The sequence below is a fragment of the Callithrix jacchus genome, chromosome 10 (genome assembly GCF_049354715.1).
Source record: "Callithrix jacchus isolate 240 chromosome 10, calJac240_pri, whole genome shotgun sequence".
In the NCBI taxonomy this organism is placed as follows: domain Eukaryota; kingdom Metazoa; phylum Chordata; class Mammalia; order Primates; family Cebidae; genus Callithrix; species Callithrix jacchus.
Window position 1 is genome coordinate 19,362,887 of NC_133511.1, and position 19,669 is coordinate 19,382,555.

At 54.7% G+C, this 19,669-nt stretch overlaps 1 protein-coding gene and 1 long non-coding RNA gene across 4 annotated transcripts in view; one reads left to right on the plus strand and one right to left on the minus strand.

Annotated features, from left to right (window-relative positions):
- The window catches only part of NECTIN1 (nectin cell adhesion molecule 1), a 66,991-nt gene extending 47,546 nt beyond the window's left edge, over positions 1-19,445 (minus strand). Inside the window, exon 1 of one of the 3 annotated variants that reach the window (XM_035264870.3) lies at positions 18,763-19,445. In XM_035264870.3, the coding sequence (XP_035120761.1) occupies positions 18,763-18,841 (79 nt within the window). In that variant the 5' untranslated portion in view covers positions 18,842-19,445. Of the gene's footprint in view, positions 1-18,034; positions 18,703-18,762 lie in introns of those variants that run through there. The other 2 variants (XM_078339186.1, XM_078339187.1) reach the window with 2 other exon arrangements.
- On the plus strand, positions 186-14,943 carry LOC128929087 (uncharacterized). Its single transcript, XR_008475005.2, has 3 exons — positions 186-298; positions 8,582-8,725; positions 9,464-14,943. It is a non-coding gene; the product is annotated as an uncharacterized LOC128929087 (long non-coding RNA).
- Positions 19,446-19,669: the final 224 nt, after the last annotated feature.

A 19,669-nucleotide genomic window follows, 5' to 3' on the forward strand; every position in this document is an offset into this window, starting at 1 on the left:
TTCACTCTGGGTTTATGGAGAGAGGGCAGGGTGAGGCGGGGCGGGTTTGAGGGGGAGGACCTAGCTGGTTTTCCCAGCATCCCCCAGGCCACTTCTCTCACCACAAACCTCAGTCTCAAGCCACTTGGTTGTCATGGAAACAGGCCGGAATAGAACAGATGGTCTCCACTAGCCAAATTCCAATTAAACAGGGCAGAGATGGATAGGGAAGGGAGTGTGATGTGACGAGGCCACAGAGAGCTCAGCCCCCAGGATGGATGGGAAACCCTGGGTCACCGTTCTTGGAGGGGGACCTCAGGTGGGTAGACAAAGCTGCCTTGGGGAGGTTACCACCCAGTCACTCCTTCAATCCTCAAAGGTGGGGGTGTGGCGCTGAGGGAATGTCAGCTTGGGGAGGGGCAGCCACAGCTTTCCATTTACAGAAGCACTGAAACAGAGCCACATGCATGCACACACGTACACCCAAGCACACATGTGCAGCTGAACACTGCGGTATGCACCCGGGTGACATGCTCGGGAACACGCCGGAGTGATGCAGGAAGGCCAAGCAAGAGTCATTGCACAGAGACGTACTTCTAACATAGTACAAAGAAAATGCTTTGGAAAACCGAGTAAGCAATTTATTCTCATTTATTTAATAAACATGTATTAAGAATCTATCAAGTGCCTGCAAGTAGGGCTATAAACACACCACACCACACCACACACACACACACACACACACACACACACACACACACACACACTGCATGCCTGTGTATGCATGCAAAGGTCATCAAGGACACAGGCCAAATTCACTCACATGATCACTGCTACGGTAGAACTGTTCACAGAATGCCAGGATGATACAGGGAAGAAATGATGAATGTGGGGAGGAGAACTAGAGAAACAACAGGTATCCCGCAGGAGGTAAGATTTCACTGGGCTTTGAAGGATGAGTAGGAGTTTGCCAGCTGGTGAAGTAGGGTCCTTCAAGTAGAGGAGAGAGGAACAGCCAAGGCATGGTGGGACTAAATGGTCAGAGTTTACGGAGAGGATAAGCCCGGTGTGAGAGGAGTTTAAAGGGTAGAGCTATTCATGGGAGAGACGACCCCACACAAGCCGTGGTGTGGAGAGCATAATTTCTGACTCAAACACAAACACCCCACACAAAGAACCATGCCATCATACAGCACCCACCTGTCAAATCACACAGCCACACACAACTTCACACACACATAACCGCAGAGCTTCCTGATGCTTATAAATGTTGAGCAAATGGAAAAAAGATGGTTTTGTTTACTGCAAACAAAATGAGATGGGAGGGGAGGTGTCAAGTAAAAGGGAAGCATCAGAAGTTTTCCTATCTTGGCATGGGGGTTAAACAGGGTTGCCAAAAAAAAAACACAAAGAAAGGGGCATAGGAGGCCAGGCGTGGTGGCTCATGCCTGTAATCCCAGCACTTTGGGAGGCTGAGGCGAGTGGATCACCTGAGGTCAGGAGTTCAAGACCATCCTGACCAACATGGTGAAACCCTGCCTCTACTAAAAATACAAAAATTAGCCAGGTGTGGTGGCAGGCACCAGTAATCCCAGCTACTCGGGAGCCTGAGGCCAAAGAATCATTTGAACCCAAGAGCGGAGTTTGCAATGAGCCAAGATTGCACCAGGGCACTCCAGCCTGGTGGCAGAGTGAGACTCTATCTCAAAAAAAAAAAAAAAAAAAAGAAAAAGAAAAAGAAAGAAAGGGGCACAGGAGAAGGAAACCTCATAGCTCATCGGGGTTATGAAGCCAGCCAGCTCCCATCGTTTACTGTACATTTACAGGGCACCTACTCTGTGCAAGCCACCGAGCTAGGGCCTGCAGAGATTTTAAGGCTGGGTCCTGTTCTTCAAAAGAGCTCAGGGGCAGAGTGGGGAGAGACTTAAAGTAAATACTAAACAACACAGAAGGGGAAGGGGGTGGCATCTGGGAACCCCAGATTTCATAGGTGGGCGTGTTAAGGCTCAGCCATCATCAGGAGCCAAGGCCATGGGGAATGCACTGGAGAAGCTGGGAGCCGTTTATGTTGACTGGAACCTAAAATAGGTCCGTGTAAAGTTGTGGGGGCGCAGAGCAGTCAGTGGAAAAGCAGTTTTGGAAAAGGAGGCTGGCTGCAGTGAATGCCTAGACCAGTAGTTTCTCAGCTGGGGTACTCTTGCCCCCCAGGGAACATCCAGCAATGTTCGAGGACACTTTTTGTTGTCACACTGCACAGGAGTGGCAGGATAGGGGTGATGGTACTAGGATGGGAGGGGGTCCTGCAGAAATGGAATAAGAACTCACAGCAAATCAGAGGCAGTGGTGAAGGAGGGAGCCACGACTCCGGTGCACAGCAGAACCGGGATTTCAGCAGAGAAATGGGAAGAGCCTGGGATGGGCTGTACCTTGGGAAGAAGAGGGCAAGGGTGGCTGTGGACCAGCTGGGCTTGGACTGCACACAGGTCAGGCTGAAGCCCAAGAGAACACACTGGGGGGTTGTTCTTTTCAAGTCCCAGACCACAGGCTGAGGGGTCGCTGGTTTTCTTCTAGGTGTGCTTGTGTCTGGGTCTCCCTTGGCTGTCCTGGTCACATTCCAGCCCACTCCTCAGAGTTTGGCAAGGGGAGGTAATGTCCGCCTCCAGGTTTCAGAATCAAGGTCAAGGCCCCAGAGAAGCCTCCCCTCCCCCAGGTTAGGCCTCCCATGTCTCCATGAAAGCTCCGGGGATAGTTGAATCACCTAATTCTCTGGGGGCTTTGTGTAAAGCATCACTTGGCAGGCAGGGGCCTCACCTGTTTTGAGGACAGTTCACTGATCACGACTGTACTCTCAGCCCAGCATGTGCAAGGTTTAGGATGGGAGAGGGACCCCTTGTTCTTTTGCTTCAACCCTTCAAAAAGAGGAGAGCTTCAAAACCTTCAAAAGAGGGGAAGGTGGCAACTCCTTTTCCCTTTCCTCTTTCCTCCCTCCCGCTCCCTGACCACCACAAGGCTTACAAAAGCAGATCTCTGCCCTTGGTGCAATCCTGCAAAAGGGACAGAAACCCAGAAACCTGCCTGACCTCTAACCAAAGTATCCTAGAGTTAGAGATGAAAAATGCCTAGTGTCCCCTTTTCTCCTCACCCTAAACTGCCAGTCCTGGAGTCACCTGGTCTTCACTCATGTGCGTCAGCCTCTAACCTCAGTTTCAGTTGCTTAAAGTATTTTTTTCTTTGACATATAGTGGCTGGCACATAGTAGATGTCCAAGGAACATCTGTTGACTGACTGACTGACCTCACCTAAAGCATTTGGGCAGTGTTACCCACAGGGTGCCCCAGGACATCTTCTGGCTGGCAGAAAGGGCCCTCGGCCAAGTGGGTCAATGGGTGGGGTGTGTGACATCGTCAAGGAAGGCACCTGGAGATGCTCTCTGGGTGGCCGAGGGGGCCTGCCCTTCCAGCCGGGAATATCTAGGGGCATCGAACAGCCTGCGGGGGAGGGCGGTGAAAGCAGGTCACTAATCTCTCTTGGAGATTAAACACCATGCTGGCTCTGAAGACCAGAAACCAGCTGGGGGAGGGGGCAGAGGCCTAGGGAGGGCTGTGGAGGGATAGAGGGCAAATCTTGCCTGGGAGGTGACAGCCCAGGGCAGGGGTGGGGGTGGGGGCTTCTTTTCGGAGGCCTGGGCAGAGCCTAGAAAGATCTCCAGGATTGTGGGGTGGGGGAAAAGCTGAAATTAGGGAAAAAAACCATCCATGATTTATTAACCAAAGTCACATATTATTAACCCGCTAGACTCCCTGACTTGAGGGCCCAATTCCTGACCTCCCAGCTTCCTGAGTGTTGAGTTCCCCAATGTGCCTGCCTCCCTTCTTCCCCCTCCCCCTCCACCCCTCCTTCCCTCTCACCTCCACCCCACCCCTTCCCCCCCCACCCCTGACCTCCACCCCCCTTCCCCCCACCCCCACTGTTTCCGCCTGGCCTGGCCCTCATCTCCTCTTATCTCCAAATGCCCTGGTGGCTACTGCTACTGGAACCTCAATCCCTACTCCCAGTCTTGGGGGTGTCAGGAAAGAATGAGACCACAGTGACTGAAACTTATTTGAGGCAAGTGAAGCTTGGCCTGGGTGACCTGCGGGGCAGTCATGTCCTCTGGCCTACCCAGTCTCACTTCCAACCTCCCCACCCCCCCACCCTCTGGAGGGCAGCTCCCATCTCTCCTGGGTTAGCCTCAGAGTTTGGCAAGGGGAGGTAATGTCCAGGGCCGCAGTCCTGCGCCCGGTGTTGCTTGCCAGTGAGACATCTGATGCCAGGGGGGTGCCAAGGAGCAGCAAGCCTGGGGATTTGGAAAGAAACTCCAAACAGAGTCTCCTGGGCTTTGGCGCCAAGGGAGGCTGCAGACCCTGAGTGGCCCCCCTTTGCATTCAGGATGGAGGCTTCTGAGTTGCTCTCAGGATACATGGAAGCTCAGATTCTCCTTCAGCCATTGCTGCAAGAACCCAGGCTCAGCCAGTCCCACCAAAGGAGCAAAGAGGCAGGAGTGGCAGCCTCTGGGTGGGTCCCTTTTGAGGGGTAGCCAGGGCCTGCCGGGGCGTTGTGTTAATGCCTGGATGGCATTCATGAGCCACCTATGGGGTAGTGGCCCCTGGACTTCCAACTGCAGAATGTGCCTCTGTATCCTAATGCCAAAAGTGGGGCACCCCACCCTGCCACATGGTCCTGGGTCCTGCTCACCCTCCTGGGTCCAGGACATGCCACAGAGCCACTGCACCATGGCATGAAGCACCAACAAGCGACTCGGGAGGCTGCCAGATCACACCACCTGCAGGATCCCAGGGATGCATCTCCCTCTGCTAGTCACCACACCCATCTCAAAGCAGCCCCACATCCATCTCTCACGACGGCGCAGGCAGGTAGGGGGCACAGACCAGCCCACCCCAGGGTGAATCAATGCAGGCAGAGGGGACTGCTCCACAGTCCCGAGTCCCCTGCCCTGTCCTGCCCTGCCCACAGTCCTTCTGCACCCCAGCCCTCTGCAATATGCTTCCTCTCCTTGTCCCTTCTCTCCCCATGGCCAACTTAATTCCTTAATTCCCACTGGAGATAAGCTGATCTTTCACTGAAATTTATCATTAATCCAAAGGAAAACAGGGGTGGGAAGGGGTGGGAGTTGGGAAAGGGTGAGATGGAGATGGGGAAGCCTGGAGGGCCCACCCACACTGCCTCCTCCTAGATCTGGGACAGCTGTGGCAGCTGGGAATCCTAGGCTGAAATCCCTGGGCAGAGCAGCCCACATCTGGAGCTGTTGCTGGGGATCTGAGGGGAGCACCTGAGATGGTGAGGCGTGTGAGACTTGGGAGAGGCTGTCTGTAAATGCCTGCAGGATCACATGTGCTCCACGTGATTCCAACACTAATGGGAGGGAGCTGCAGGGGGAAGGCGGAACTACATGGTCAGGGCTGTCCCGGCTTCCATGGAGGGTGGAAAGTACCCTGTCAATGGAGGACGACCAACAGGCCGGAATGTGGTTAGGAGGTTTTAGGAAGTTAATGGGGTGCTACAGCGTTTGATTTCCCCTCCAATGCTGAGACTAGGATTCTCTGACATCCTCTCCACCTTCCCCTGAAGGGCAGGGTGTTACCTTCAGCTGTGGGCCCAGCTGGGAGGCTCTTTCCAGACCTGGGTCTGGGAGATGAACAAGTGGGCTCAGGTTTTTTATTTTTTGAGACAGAGTTTCACTCTTGTTGCCCAGGATAGGGTGCAAGACGTGATCTCAGCTCAGTGCAACCTCTGCTTCCTGGGTTCAAGTAAGTGATTCTCCTGCCTCAGCCTCCCGAGTAGCTGGGATTACAGGTGCCTACCACCATGCCTGGCTAATTTTTGTAGTTTTAGTAGAGACAGGGTTTCATGTTGGCCAGGCTGGTCTCGAACTCCTGACCTAGGTGATCTGTCTGCCTCAGCCTCCCAGAGTGCTGGGATTATAGGTGTGAGCCACTGCGCCTGGCGGGCTCAGGTGTTTAACACACCTTTGCAGAATGAAGGAGAATGCAGGCCCCTGCCTAGTGTCACTGTCCCTTCATGTCCAAGCAGGATGGCTTAAGGAGAGTGAGGGGCTTATGCTGGTCTGACGCACAAGGCCCCAGCTCCATCTCTGCACCACCCACCCAGGCCTCAATCTGACAAGCATTCCTGCCTGGAAAAGCTGGCACCCTCAGGGGTCACCTGCTGGGTGTGAGGTCAGAGGTCAGAGCATGGATGCCATGGAGTGCTGGACTAGCCACTATGTTTGCTGCTGTCAACAGCTCCCACCTCTGTGCCTGGCACATGTCGTGTGAATGCCGGGATGAACCCACAGCACATCCATGGCAGTGGGGTTCCCACAGGGAACTGGCACTGTGCACTTGGGACAGCCAGAATTCTGCACCTTGAGTGTAACCCTTGCTTCCCTTTAAGAAGGGAGCACAGGAGGCCCTTGCCCGGGTGACCATCTGGGGCTGGGGAGGATCTCTAGTAGTAGCCCAGGGGTCTAAGCCTCAGACATACCCTGCTCGCATTGACCATCCTGGAGAAGTCACAGGAGCCCAGCAGAGGGGATCCCCACAGTGTTCTGGGGCACACAGAGCCAGGAGGGCTCCTGGGCCTGGCTTCCCCAGCCCCAGGGAACAGACCCTCCTTCTCTAGACTTGGAGTCTCTCCAAATGGTAGCTCACAACAGCCCAGTGGTGAAGACTTGTTCTGGATCAAACAAATTATTGCTTGTGCTAAGCACACCACATGCGTTATTTACCCCTTCCAGCCTCTTATCATCTCATCCCATTGTGCTGCTAAGGCAACTTGTTTAGAGAAGACACAGATATACCCACTGACACAGGTAAGTCATAACAGGCTGAGATCATTTGACTCCAAAATAACCACTGGGTTCAGTCAATTTCGTGGGGGAAAATAGACAAACCAGTTGTTTGTGACCCTGTAGACAAAACAATGATCTAAGACTGACCTTCGCCAGTTCTCTAACTGGTGGCTGGGGGGCAGTGTAGACCCTGCCCGGACAGTCATCACTTTTGATTAGGTCCCCCTCCTTCTCCACCCACCCTTAGTATCCAGGCTGTGCCCCCAGCCCCAGGGTGGAGTGAGAGCCCCCCACCTCTGTGTGGGAGAAGATGGCGATCAGAGTCTAATCAGGAGCAGGCGCATGCACACACGCACACATGCACACACACAGAGCACGTGACCTCATACACGCACACACACTATAAACCTCCTCATACACACACAGAGGACATAAAAACACTTGTAAAGAAACACATAAACCAGCACAGATTATCATTACAGCGCAAACTGTGTACACAAGTGCTGAGAGGATAGCAGTAATGGAGTGACGGGAGATGAGAGAGGGTAACGGGGGATAGTTCCTGGGAAGGGTTTTTGTGAGCAGAGCTCGGGGAGGAGGCCAGGGAGACCCTGCAGCAGCACTGAGAGGTAGGCACCAAGGACTGGCGCTGTCTCCCTCTCCATCATTACCACCCCTTCAGGACTGGCCACGAGGCCCATCATCTGACCCCTTGGAGGGTGGGGAATGGTGCTGTGGCTGGGGCAGAGGCGCCCAGGAGCAGTGGGCTGTCGCACACATTCCCCCAAAGGCCCATCCATCACGCCAGTGATCATCAGAGTGCTCTGCCGGCCCAGGACACTGATGATTCTTCAGGCACCATAAAGACAGGGAATAAATCTGGGAAGTTGCTGGGTAGGAGGGTGTCTCAATAGCAGGGCTGGCCACCCTGCCCGGGAAGGGAGAGGCAGCCCTTCCATCATTCTGAGAGATGCAGCAATCTAGGCCAATGAGATCAGGACAGTTCGAGGGGCAGGGGATGTGGGCAATCACGATAAAATAATCCAGTGCAGTGCGGCTGCTCTGCTCCGATCTTATTTACACTCAGGGAGATGCCTGTCCCGGCCTCCACTCCAATTTATGCCTAGGAGTTACGGCAGAAAGCCTCTGCCACTGATTCAAAACCCTCAAAAGTGGCCTGGCCCCAGTGGGCAGAGGAGGGGGCATAAACGTGGCTAAGCTTGGGAGTCCGGCAGGCACCTGCAGGCCGTGGGGCAGGGGGACTCTGGGCAATGCTGGTCCCCTTGTGCTGGCTGGGCAGTGCTCAAGATTGGATGGGAGAGGGAGGTCCTATGCCCTCCATTCTCCTGTTGCTTTCAAGCACTTCCTAGGTGCAGGGCAGATCCAGCCCCAGGAGCTGATCACATAGCTCTGGCTTGTGTCTGGGCCACAGAGGCCTCGTGGTAATTCAAGCTAACGGAGCATGGATAATCTAGAACAGCGGAGGGTCTAGGAGGAATTTTGCTTTGGTGTCGACACAGATCAGATGACTGTTTTGCAGCCGAATTACCTTCCTAATTAAGCAAGGGAGTCTTTGAGGCCTGAGCCTGCATGGTAACCTGCAGGGTCAGGGTGTGCTGGGAGGAGCATCAGCCCTGGGTGACTCTCAAGAGGACAATCTGCATGTGGACTGTCTGGACTCAACTCCTAGTCCTCAGCCACAACACTGGGGAAGGGCTTTGATTGTTCTGCCCCGGTGATCTTCTTCCCTAGAATAGTTCTCTGCCCTCGTCTGTGAAGCTGAGGACGCCTGGACCCAGGATCAATGTCTCTCTGCCCAGCTTGCTGTCCTGATCCTGCCTGGGGCAGAGGAAGCACCAGCCCTTTTATCCCAGGAGATCAAAGCAGCCTGTGCAGGTGAACACCCTAAATCCTTTCCCCATCCACACTCCCTGGTAGGGGCCCCTCCCTTGCCATCTTTTGGGATCTCTGGGTGAGGGCAAGAGAGCCTGAAACCTTCCAAAAATTTAGGACAGGCTCTGGCATAGGATCAGCTTGCTGAGCCCTGGATCCACCCAGGATTGGGGCCAGCTTGGGAACACCTGCTGGGAGAGTTCCAGGCAGATTCTCCCAGAGAAGCTACTACATCTGCCTCTGGTCTCACTGTGAGATGTGGTGGTGCTGGTGGGGCCAGGGGGGCCCAAATGGTATCAGTGATGTGCAAAAACTCAGGAGATGAAACAGTGATTACATCAAGTCATTCCACTGTGGCACAGCCACATGAATACTCCTGATACAACAGTGTCTGTGGCAGGCTATACCAGTAATACAGGCTGAATATCCCTTATCCCTAATGTTTGAGACCCAAAGTGTTTCAGATTTCAAATTTGTTCAGATTTTGTAATATTTGTATACACAAAATGTTTTCTTGGGGATGGGACCCAAGTCTAAACATGAAATTCATTTCTATTTCATGTACACCTTATACACACAGCCCGAAGGTAATTTCATACAGTGGCTTTAATAATTTTGTTCACGAAATAATGTTTTGACTGCCTTTGGACTGCGACCCTTCAGGAGGATAAGAGTGGAATTTTCCACTTGTGGCGTCATGTCGGCACTCAAAAAGTTTTGTATTTGATATTTTTGGATTAGGGATGTTCAGCCTGTACCAGGACTGTCTGAAGATTCAGAACTCATAACTCCCCAAATGTGTCAGGTATGTACAACTACAGCCCAGGTTACCACTGCGCCATCGAAGGCACAGGAACGTGAATAAGAAGGCGCTACGTGGAAGTGGGAAGAGATTCTGGAAGCAAGGTCTTGTGAGGACTCCAGGCTCAGGAAACTGTCTTCCTCCGTCACCTGTCTGCCACCCCCCAGGAAAAGAGGCAGCTTAGCCACGTGGTATAATCAGGGACATGGGGCCTGACTTCTGGGACCTGAATCCTGACTCTGCCACTTACTAGCTGTGTGACCCTAGGTAAGCTCTATCTGGGCCTCATTTCTCCATATAAAACTGGGGAGAACAGAAGTACCTTCCATATGAGTTGCTATGAAGATTAAATAAGTGATTACTTGTAAGATGTTTACTACAGTGCCTGGTACCCAGGAACTCTCAATACAAATGTGCTATTACTAGCCTTGTCAACTGTTCAAACAGGCAACCGTCCATCCACCCAGCACGGACTACTGGTCCCCTACGCCAGGCCCTGGAGAAACCAAGCCCTATCAGTAATGGAGCTCTCAGTCTTGTGACAAAGATAAATCCCAGACCCAAATGACTGCATAGCAGGACGGAGAGTAATTGGTGGCAGGGGGTGGCATGGATGAAGTGCTGGGGGGCTTTAAGATGAGAGAGGTTATCCTTAGCTTGGGGGGCAGTTCATGAAAGCTTCATGGTAGAAGTGGCTTTTGACCTCCGTATTTAGATTTTGTATTTATGGGAAATTAGGGAGAATGTGGGGAACAGCATGTGCAAAGGCACTGAGGTGGGAAAGCACTGGGCATGAAAACATGATGTGCAGGGGAGGGCAGTGGGGGACCAGTCAGGGAGGGGCGGTGCCCCCTCAGGTGTGCTTTAGGCAGATTCAAGCAAGGGACAGTGTGGGCAGACTGGAACAGTAGTCTGAGGACGTGCCACCAACCTCCCCAACAGTGGAACCTCCCCAACAGTGGGATGTGACATGGTGACAGAGTTGGCTAAGAAGAGGCACTTCCTCCACTGCCTTTGTCCTAGCAGCTGACAGCATTTGTCCATGAGACACCAGGACTGAGGAAGAGGGTGCCTGGGACACACAGAATGGTCACAGCAGCTGCCTCCTCAGTCCTGCCTGGGGCATATTCTCCAGACCAGCTGCCGGCAGGCCCTCACAGGGGCATTCCAGAGTCCACGCAGTCCTTCGGTCCTCCTTCTTCCACAGCAGGTGGACTCATGTCTGCCCCAGCAGATTGGCACTCCCATCTCTACTGATTCATTTGGCAGGTACCTACGAAACTGTGGGCTGACCCGGGTGACCCCCCATGGGAGCACCCCGAGTGAGCCTGTGTGTGCTAAAAGCCAGTTATTGGGCATGACACTCATTTTCCTCCACAAGCCTGAGGCACCAAGAAGGGACACACTTGCCTTGGCTCTTGTCTTGTTTTTCGTGGCCATGTCCTTCAAGCCATGGTGGGTGGTGTTCTGGTGACCAGCAGGCATGTGGGGTTGTAGGGGAGGAATGAAAAGCAGAGGGGAAGACACAAGCAGAGAGGAGGCTGCTGGTCAGCAGGCACCAGCATCTGCTAAGAAAGAAATCCTCCTATTTTCGGTGGAAAGAACAACAAGATGGAATCCAAGGCCCCAGCACAGTAACTGAGGACAAGGTACTCAAACTGGGGAGCAGTGGGACTAGGAAGCCCCTGCCAAGGCTACCTGCTGGCTCTCTCTAGTGGCTGCCTCTTTCAGCCGTGGGTGAAACTCCATCAATAGGTGAGGGGAAACGCTTCCTCTCTGGGGTCCCCAACTCCCTGCACTCACTTTTCAGACAGAAAGACAGGCTGAGATTCAGGCCAAGGCTGCTGCCAGGACCCCAGAGTCCATCTCTGTCGCCAGGACATATCTCTCAGAGCACAACCAGACATACAGGCTGTGGGAGGCTGTGCTGTCCCCTGTCCCCAAGGGTCCTCCTCCAAGGAATGATGATTTGCTGAGCTTCCAGCCAGCTCCTCCTAGAGAAGGCCGGCTCCTCAGAAAACCCTGGAGGGAGCTGTGTCCTTCTCCTCTTCAGGCAGGGGGCAGAACTGACCATCCAAGTGGGAGGGCAGGACATGAGTTTCCAGCTTTGGGAAGCAAGCATTCCAGGACTTTGTGGGGAGGGACTCCATTTAAACCCATAGCTTGAACTCAGACTCCCAATGGGACATTCTGGTGCCCATGGCCACTGGCCTGTTTTGCTGCCTGGGCCACACCCGCAGCTGTGTCCCAACTCCCGCAGCTGTGTCCCAGTGGGGCCACCAGCCAGCGGAACTAATGTCCTCTAATGAGATCCGGGCCAGAATGGCCAGGCGGGTTTTATTGTCTATGGCTTGGTAATGAGACTCCTCATAAACTGAGAATGAAATTGGGGTCTGTGCAGACCAGAGCGGGTGGGGGATAGTCCAGGAAAGCGCCAGTCCCCATGCCTCTCTGCTGCTCTGTCTGTCTAGTCCACATCTGCTCTGTGGCCCAGGTCAGACCCACGCCCTGACACTGTGCCTGCCTGTGCCCTGCAGCTCCATGCTCATGCCTCAGGGGCCCTGCCCATATCTCAGCCCAAATACCCAGAGAGAAAGATGCTCCAGGACACTGCTTCCCTGGCCCCGGGGAATGTCCCGTTGTTAGGCATCTCCTATTCTACACCAACCTGGGCTCTGCGGTCAGCTCCGGCTGGCCAACCTCCAACCTGTATCAACTGATTCCTCACATCCCCAGGGAGCTGCCAGGCTCTGCCCTGCTGTGGGGGGAGTGTGAGCTGGTGGTAGCTGATGAAGCGGAGAGGACTGTCCCAAAGACACTCTCTAATGTTCTATCAGCCTGGTTCATCCTCTTCTGTCTGTCCATCCCCGATCTTTTCATCCTGGTTTACTGGATTTGCAGTCAGAAGACCTAGTGTCTAATTTGGCCGCAACAGCACAAGATGGTCAGTAAGTTACTACACCTAGGCCTCACTTTCCTCATCTCTAAAATGGAGCTAATATAACACTAATGCCATTCACATGGGGCTCCTGAGAGGCTCAGCTGAACCTGTAGCTACAGAGTGCCACAGACAGTATTACAATTTGCAAAAGGATTCAGTCTACAAAGGGAGGCCGAAAGGACCTTCTGCTAGTGAGAAAGAGGTAACCCCAGCAGGGATTCTCTACCCATCTGGCTGGTACCATCTCACCGGGTGAGTGGAGTCCTGGAGGGAGGCTGTTGTTGCCCACCTTCCCCTCAAATGTGGAAGTGAAGGAAGGCAGGGGCCAAGTCCCAGGCCCTGTCTATGGCAGCAGGGAGCCTCCAGATGGGCAGTTGGTGCCTCATCTGGGCCACAGCCAGAGAGTGAGGGAGAGCCCTCAGCGAACAAGCGGCAGAACAAAGGCCACCCAACACCTGCTGCCTAGGTAGCCCTCAACCATGTCCACTGGACCTGCGCAGGTACCCACAGGCAGCCAGGCCCCCCGAGTGGCAGCAGGGACTCACTTCCCAAGTAGCACCTGACTGAGGACAGGGGAAGTCAGGTCAACAGTGCTTGAGCAGCTGAGTGGCTCTTTCTCAAGGGAGCACGAGTAGCAGACTCAGCAGGGCCAGGACCTTTGAAAGGGAAGGCATGGGGGACAGACATTCACTTCGCCACATGTACTCACATGCCTGGCAATGTGCTAAGCACTTTTCATACATCATTCTCAATCTCATCTTCACAAACCTCTTTGGGAATCTGTATTAACAAAAGCCTATTTCAAAGATGGGAAAACTGGCCGGGCGCGGTGGCTCATGCCTGTAATTCCAGCACTTTGGGAGGCCGAGGTAGGTGGATCATGAGGTCAGGAGTTTGAGACCAGCCTGGCCAACATGGTGAAACCCTGTCTCTACTAAAAATACAAAAATTAGCTGGGCATGGTGGCATGCACCTGTAATTCCAGCTACTTGGGAAGCTAAGGCAGGAGAATCACTTGAACCTGGGAGGTGGAGGCTGCACTGAGCTGAAATTGTGCCACTGCACTCCAGCCTGGGTGACAGAGCGAGACTCCGTTTCAAAAAAAATGGGAAAACTGAGGCCTATGAAGTGACTTAACCAAGGTCACTCAGCTAGTAATTGGTAGTAATTGGCAGAGCTGGGATTCCAACCCAGTCCAGGGGGCCCCACTTTGTGATCTCATTATGCTGTGCTGCCAGGATGGGGTGATCACCAGGTTGTAGAGAGAGAACTGAGCTGTCTGTTGCTCTCCCTCCACCAGGGCTTGGGACCACTGCTGCTCTGCTCTCTCCTGGGAGGCTGTGAAAGGGAGACTTCCCACGAGTCCCTTAAGAATACATACCTATTGCCTCCCCCGCCCCACCCAGGCTAAACCTGAGATTATCTGTTGCCTTGAAGATTCTCCAATCTGCTGTCGGAAAGTCTTTTTTTGTGTTCATCTCAGGTCTCTCCTGTTACACCGAGCTCATCTCTCCATGTGGAATGGGGTGGGGTTCCAGTATTATGTTCGATGTGTTTTCTCTTTCCTTTCCCCATTTCCTAGCCCCCAACAGCACGAGAGAATCCAGAGCTTAAAGGGTTAACTGGACTAAAGGGTGTTATCTCCAGCTCAGGGCATTCCCTCTGCAAGGTGATCCCTGCTCAGATCTTCAGTTACCTCCTGCCCCAGCCAGCACATCTGCTGCTGGCTCTGCAGACCTGGTCTCTACGGACAGGGGTGGGCATCACGGGGAAACATTTTCCAGTTGAGCCTGGGCACAGGGTGCTGAGCTCCTGGGACCGCCCTCTTCCCCACTCCTTGTCCTTCATTCCTACTTCTTTTTCCAATAAGGGGGTTCCTGCTTTCTGCTGCATGAATCCAGGATGCTTCCAGGCATGTGTACTTTGCCCACCTGGGTACCCACAGCTCTGCAGGGCCCTCATGGAGGACCAAAGCTCACACTCACACCCTTTTTAAATGCCCAGAGTATGCCACCTACCCTCCCTACACACACCATGATTCTTTTTCTTACATACTCAAGGAGTATTTAGGAAGCAAAGATGCCAAATTAGTAGCTGAGAAACTGCCTCCCTTGGCCCCTCCCAGCCATCCATGGGGCAGGCCAGGCCCCAGGTAATGCCAGGTTCCAGTGCTGCCCTGCCTGCCAGGGAGACAACAGAAGGCTGACAAGAAAGGAACATCTCTCCTGGTGTGGTCAAGTTCTTCAGCATCTCCCTGTGAGGAGGCAGAGACCCAGTCTAAAGCCAAGGGGAGCACGGAAAGAGGAAGCGGCATTGAGGCTTCACACACACCAAAGGACCCGGCAGTGTGTCCTAGAAGGGCTGACCAAGGGCAAATCCTGGGTGTCCTCCCAAAGTCACCCTCACTGACACTCTGACATATAAAATAGGCATTCTCAAGGCTGGACCACTCACAAAGTCTTAGTCAGAAAGCTCTCAGTAGCCAGTTACGTGTGAATATACATTTGATGTTATGTATTTATGGCCCCAGTCCCAGAGTGACCCACAGACACAAGTACATACACTTCTTACTCCTAGTCCCCACAGATATACACATGCACAGTGAATGGCAGATCACCAACACAAACACACAAAGCCCTGCATACGTGTGTGCACACAACCACTCTCTACTAAAGGTGAGACCACATGCAGACTTTCAGAATGTCATAGCCTAAGTTCCACATCTGGCTCATGACTATTCTAGTCTGGCACACTGGCTAATGTTTAAAGTTTTTTTTTTTAATCAGCAAAACAGGTGAATATGCTAACACCTCTCTGTCTGTCCCTCCCCCAGGTAGGAGGCATTCAATTTACCAGGTTAACCAGGAAAAGATACAATCAGGAAAACTGAAGATACATTCACACCTCCCTTGGGTGTTTTCTGTTTGTGCTGAACAATGAACATTAGTCAGCTGCTAAACAATGGCAGTATCATAGACACAGCAACTGGGACTGACCCTCTGTCCCCCCAGCCTGGCCCATTTGCTCAGTCATCAGCACTAGGGTTCTGGTCTGCTCAATCATCCTGGCAACATACAACAGAGTCTGGGGGTCAAGCAGTAGCCAAGGTGGATTCATTGTGCAAAGCTGAGTGGCTGAGAAGGGAACTGATAACACTCTTAATCTCAGCCAGCCTCAGGCAACAAGGGCTATCAGTCCTATGCTCAGAAGTTCCGGTTCAAGAGACGCCTTCCAGGCCACTCAGCCAGGGCAGCTGGGCCCAAGATCTGCAGTATCTCCTCTTTTCCTCCAGCCTTGACTATGGAGGCGTAGAATCCAATTCCAAGGCGCTCCACAGTGCCCCCTTATAAACGGGCAACGAGATTCCCATTGACACATACTGCAAACCCCAGGCCAGCGGTATTGGTTTTGCCATAATGCCTTGCCCAGAAAGCTGAAGCACACCACTGTCTGTGAGGAATAGAGGAAGGAAAATAATCCAATAGCCCCAACATTTGGAATTTCGAAGACCACATGACAGCAAGCTCTGCACAAGCTGCAGAGAGGCTGCAGAGGAGTGTGCTGTGACCCGACAGAACTTCTGAGGAGGGTGTGCATGACACCTGGGGTGTGTATTCTCTTTCCAGACAAAAGGTGTGGGGAAGCCAATTAGGGAGGGTGTGGTGTAGGTGGGAAATCAGCTCAGTGCACCTGCTTCTCAGGCAAATTCTCTGCCTCTTTCTCGGGCTCCCCACCTGCCCCACTGACCCTCTCCTCTAAGTTAACAGGAAGAAACCATGGATTGTCATCTCAGGAAACAAAGGCCTGTGGGACTTCACCACGCAGCTTAGTAAAGTCTGTGTTGTTGAAAACATACCTCTGTGTTTACACTTCAATAGCCAGATTGGGAGTGTTTTGAAGTTGGGGGCAATCACACACACTTGGGGCCTCTCCCTCTTTCTCTCCTCAAACCCCCAGACCCAGGTTCCCTGTCACAGCCCAGGAAAACCCTTAAAAGAGCATCAGACTGGCAAGTCCCTAGAGAGACACTATAGCGGGCAATGGGGAGGAAGCCGGCAGGTGATGTAAAGTAGGGCGTGAGCTTGCAACTTCTGGGCCAACCAGCCTCCATCCAAGTGTCAGACTGGGCACAACCATATCCTCCTGCCTCTCTGGACCATGGACTCTAGAGCAAGCAAGCAGAAAAGGTACCAGGAGCCCAGGTACTGGGCAGAGGAGCTGGGCGGTCCAGGAACTTTGGTGCATGGATGCTAGCCATCCATCAATTACATCGAGGGAAGAGCACTTATTAAGTACCTCTCTCAGCCTGGTTCCTTTCTTTGTATCCCACCCTTTCATGTGGGTTTTTGGCAGGGGTTGTGTTCACCTTGAGCCAGGTGAGTTCACCTCCCTACTCCCACTTCCTGATCGGTTGGAGCACAGCAGGCCTCTAGCCCCCAAGGAAGGAATTAACCCAGAAGGGATCACAAAGCTGGGACAAGAGAATTATAAAAGGAGGGGAGAATGGGTGGGTTCCTTCCCCTTCTCCCAACCCTTCCCACCACCCTTTGTCCATCCCAGGATTACATTAACCCCTAGTGTACTGGACCAACCAGAGCTCTGGTTAGCTCTTCTTTCTCTGGATTCGGGATGTGGACATACGTAATTGAAGGGTTCCTGAAGCTCAAATCCCTGTGGCCAGGCAAGTTCTAGAGCCCGAAATTCTGTATCTCTTGCTGGCTTCCCAGGCAGTCCAGTGTGAGAAGATCTCTCACTCTCACCAAGACCACCTTCTGGGGGCAGGGAGAACAGTGACACCTGTGAGCCCTGGATTTTCCCCACCCCCCACATCCAGCAGGGCAGTACCCCAGGCTTCAGGGGTGGAGGCACCCCACTGCTGGCTTTCACAAACTGCTTCCCAGACATCCGCCACTTAGCAAGATTGGCGGGGCCCTAGTGGCGAGCTGGCGGCAGCAGAAGAGGCATAAAAGGGAATGAGGCCAGGCTTCTGCCTTCCAGGAGTACACCCAAGCCCCGGAACTGGGCAGCCAGACTGCTCCCTCGATAACAAACTGCCTTGCCATTCTGCGGCATTGCACACTGCAGGAGCTCGGGATCTAATATTCCTGCCACAGGAGGAGATGGTCTCTGCACACTGACCCCCTATTCTGCCACCCCAAGGTGAGGGCCACATGCTCCAGTCAAGATCCCACCCCCCTTCCCCCCAAAAATCCCATCTTGTTAGAGCTTCAGGTCATCTCTGGTTTCTACCCAGAGAGCTGGAGGAACTTCCAACACCCCTTGACCCGCGCTTGCTGTCCAACAATACGGGAGCTTCCCCAGGGACACAAAGGGTTAAATCCAGGCGAGGGGACTCGGTCGGATTTGCCTCCTAAACGCATTTTCCAGTTCATTCCCCAGCACAATATGCCTGGGCCAGTCCCAGCCTCCACCCCCACCCCACCCATCAGAACGGGCCACCAAGGGCCACCCCGGGGTCGGGCGCGAGGTTAACCCCTCGGCTGCCAGCAGCCTGCACCTCGAGAAAGGACATGCGGGGCACCCTCGGGAAAGTGGGTCATGCAGCTACCTGGTTGGCTCGAAGCCCGTGGCATCTCCTCCAGGGAGAGCCCTAGAGCTGGGAGTAGAGTTCCGAGGGGGAGCCCAGTCCCGCGCCAGGCCAGGACGTTGCGATCCTCGGCTGCCCCGGCCTCACCCTCCAGGGCTGGAATCGCAGGTGAGCAAGGAGCCGCCTCTGCCGCAGCAGCAGGCTCTCCGCGCCCGCTGTGGGGCGGTGTGGGGCGGGAGGGGGCCAGAGCGTCCTGAGCCGACTGGCAAAGAGGCTGGCGAAAGAAACGAACCCCCCCCCCGCCCCGCCATCCTCCAAACCCGCAGCCCACCAGCTCCGAGACTGACGCCCTCCCCCTGGGGCTGTTGTCTCCCGCCCCGAGACGGTGATTACGGTGATTATTTTGCATTTATGTAACAGGCAGTGTTTCCAAACTGCTTCCCGAGCAGAGAGCTGGTTATTAAATAAATAGAACGCTATTACATATTATTATTTTTGTGAAGAACTGAGCGGAGAAAGTGCTTTCATGCTACATAGAGACGTGCATCCGACTGCTTCCCTGCAGGGCAGGCTGTTCGGCTTCTCAACCTCTTTCCCCGCTGTGCCACCTCCCACCCCCTTTACCAAAGCCGTGACCCAACTTTTCTGGCTCCTTTCACTCCCCACAATCCAGTCGTGCCCGCCATCCAGCTCCCAGCCTCGGGGAGGCAGTGGATGGGGGTGGGGACAGCAGAGGTGAGTGCGCTTACCTGGGAGGAAGAATGCGGTCAAGCCGAGAGCTAGTCCCCACCAGCGTCCAGCGGCGCCCGCAAGCCCCATACGAGCCATCGGGGTCCGGGGGTCCCGCGAGGGCAGCGCTCCTCGCGCTGCAGAAACCAGCCCGGAAGACGAGGGCGGATCGCTGGCGGCCGGCGGGCGCTCGGAGGATCCAGGTCAGCCGCAGCCGTCGGTCGGGGCGGGGTGGGCTGGGTGGGATCCGCGCGGCCGCAGTCCGGGCCCCGGGCCGCCGCCGGCTCAGAGGCTCGGCAGATGCCCGCCGCAAGTTGCACGAGTCATGCCCCTTTGCCTCCTCCGCTCTCCTCCCGGCGCCGGTCCCCGCCCTCTTCTTCCACGCAGAGCCGGGCTGGGGAGAGGGACCCACCCCCGGCGCGCCCGGCTGCCCGGCTGCGCGGCGCGGGCTCCTGGCTCCGGCGCGCTCACACCCTCCCGCTCGGCTCCAACTTGCAGGCGTCCATGGCCGGCCGTCCTCCGAGGGTGGCGGGACGCGCCCGGGCGGCGCGGGAGGCTCGGGGCCCAGACGGCCGGCGCGAAGCTCGGCGGCCCGCGGCCCGGGTGGCTCTGGCTGCGCGGCCGGGCGCGAGGAGAGCGGGTCGGGGGCGCCGCGCGTCCCAGCCGCCGCCGCTCTGCCGGTGCCGGCGATCCGCAACAATGTGGAGCCGCGCTCGCTGCTCTCGCTCTTTCTCTCACTCGCGGAGCTCCAGCCTCTCACCCGCTCGCCCGTGATGTCAGCCCGAGGGGAGGGGTTAGCTTTAACCCCCTCCTGGCCTAGACGCGCGCCCGCCCGGGCCCGGCCGCAGCCCGAGCGCACGCGCCTTCCAGCTCGAAGCAGAGGTGGATGGCGTGTGCGGGCCGCGGGGTCCGGCTCAGGACCCTCGC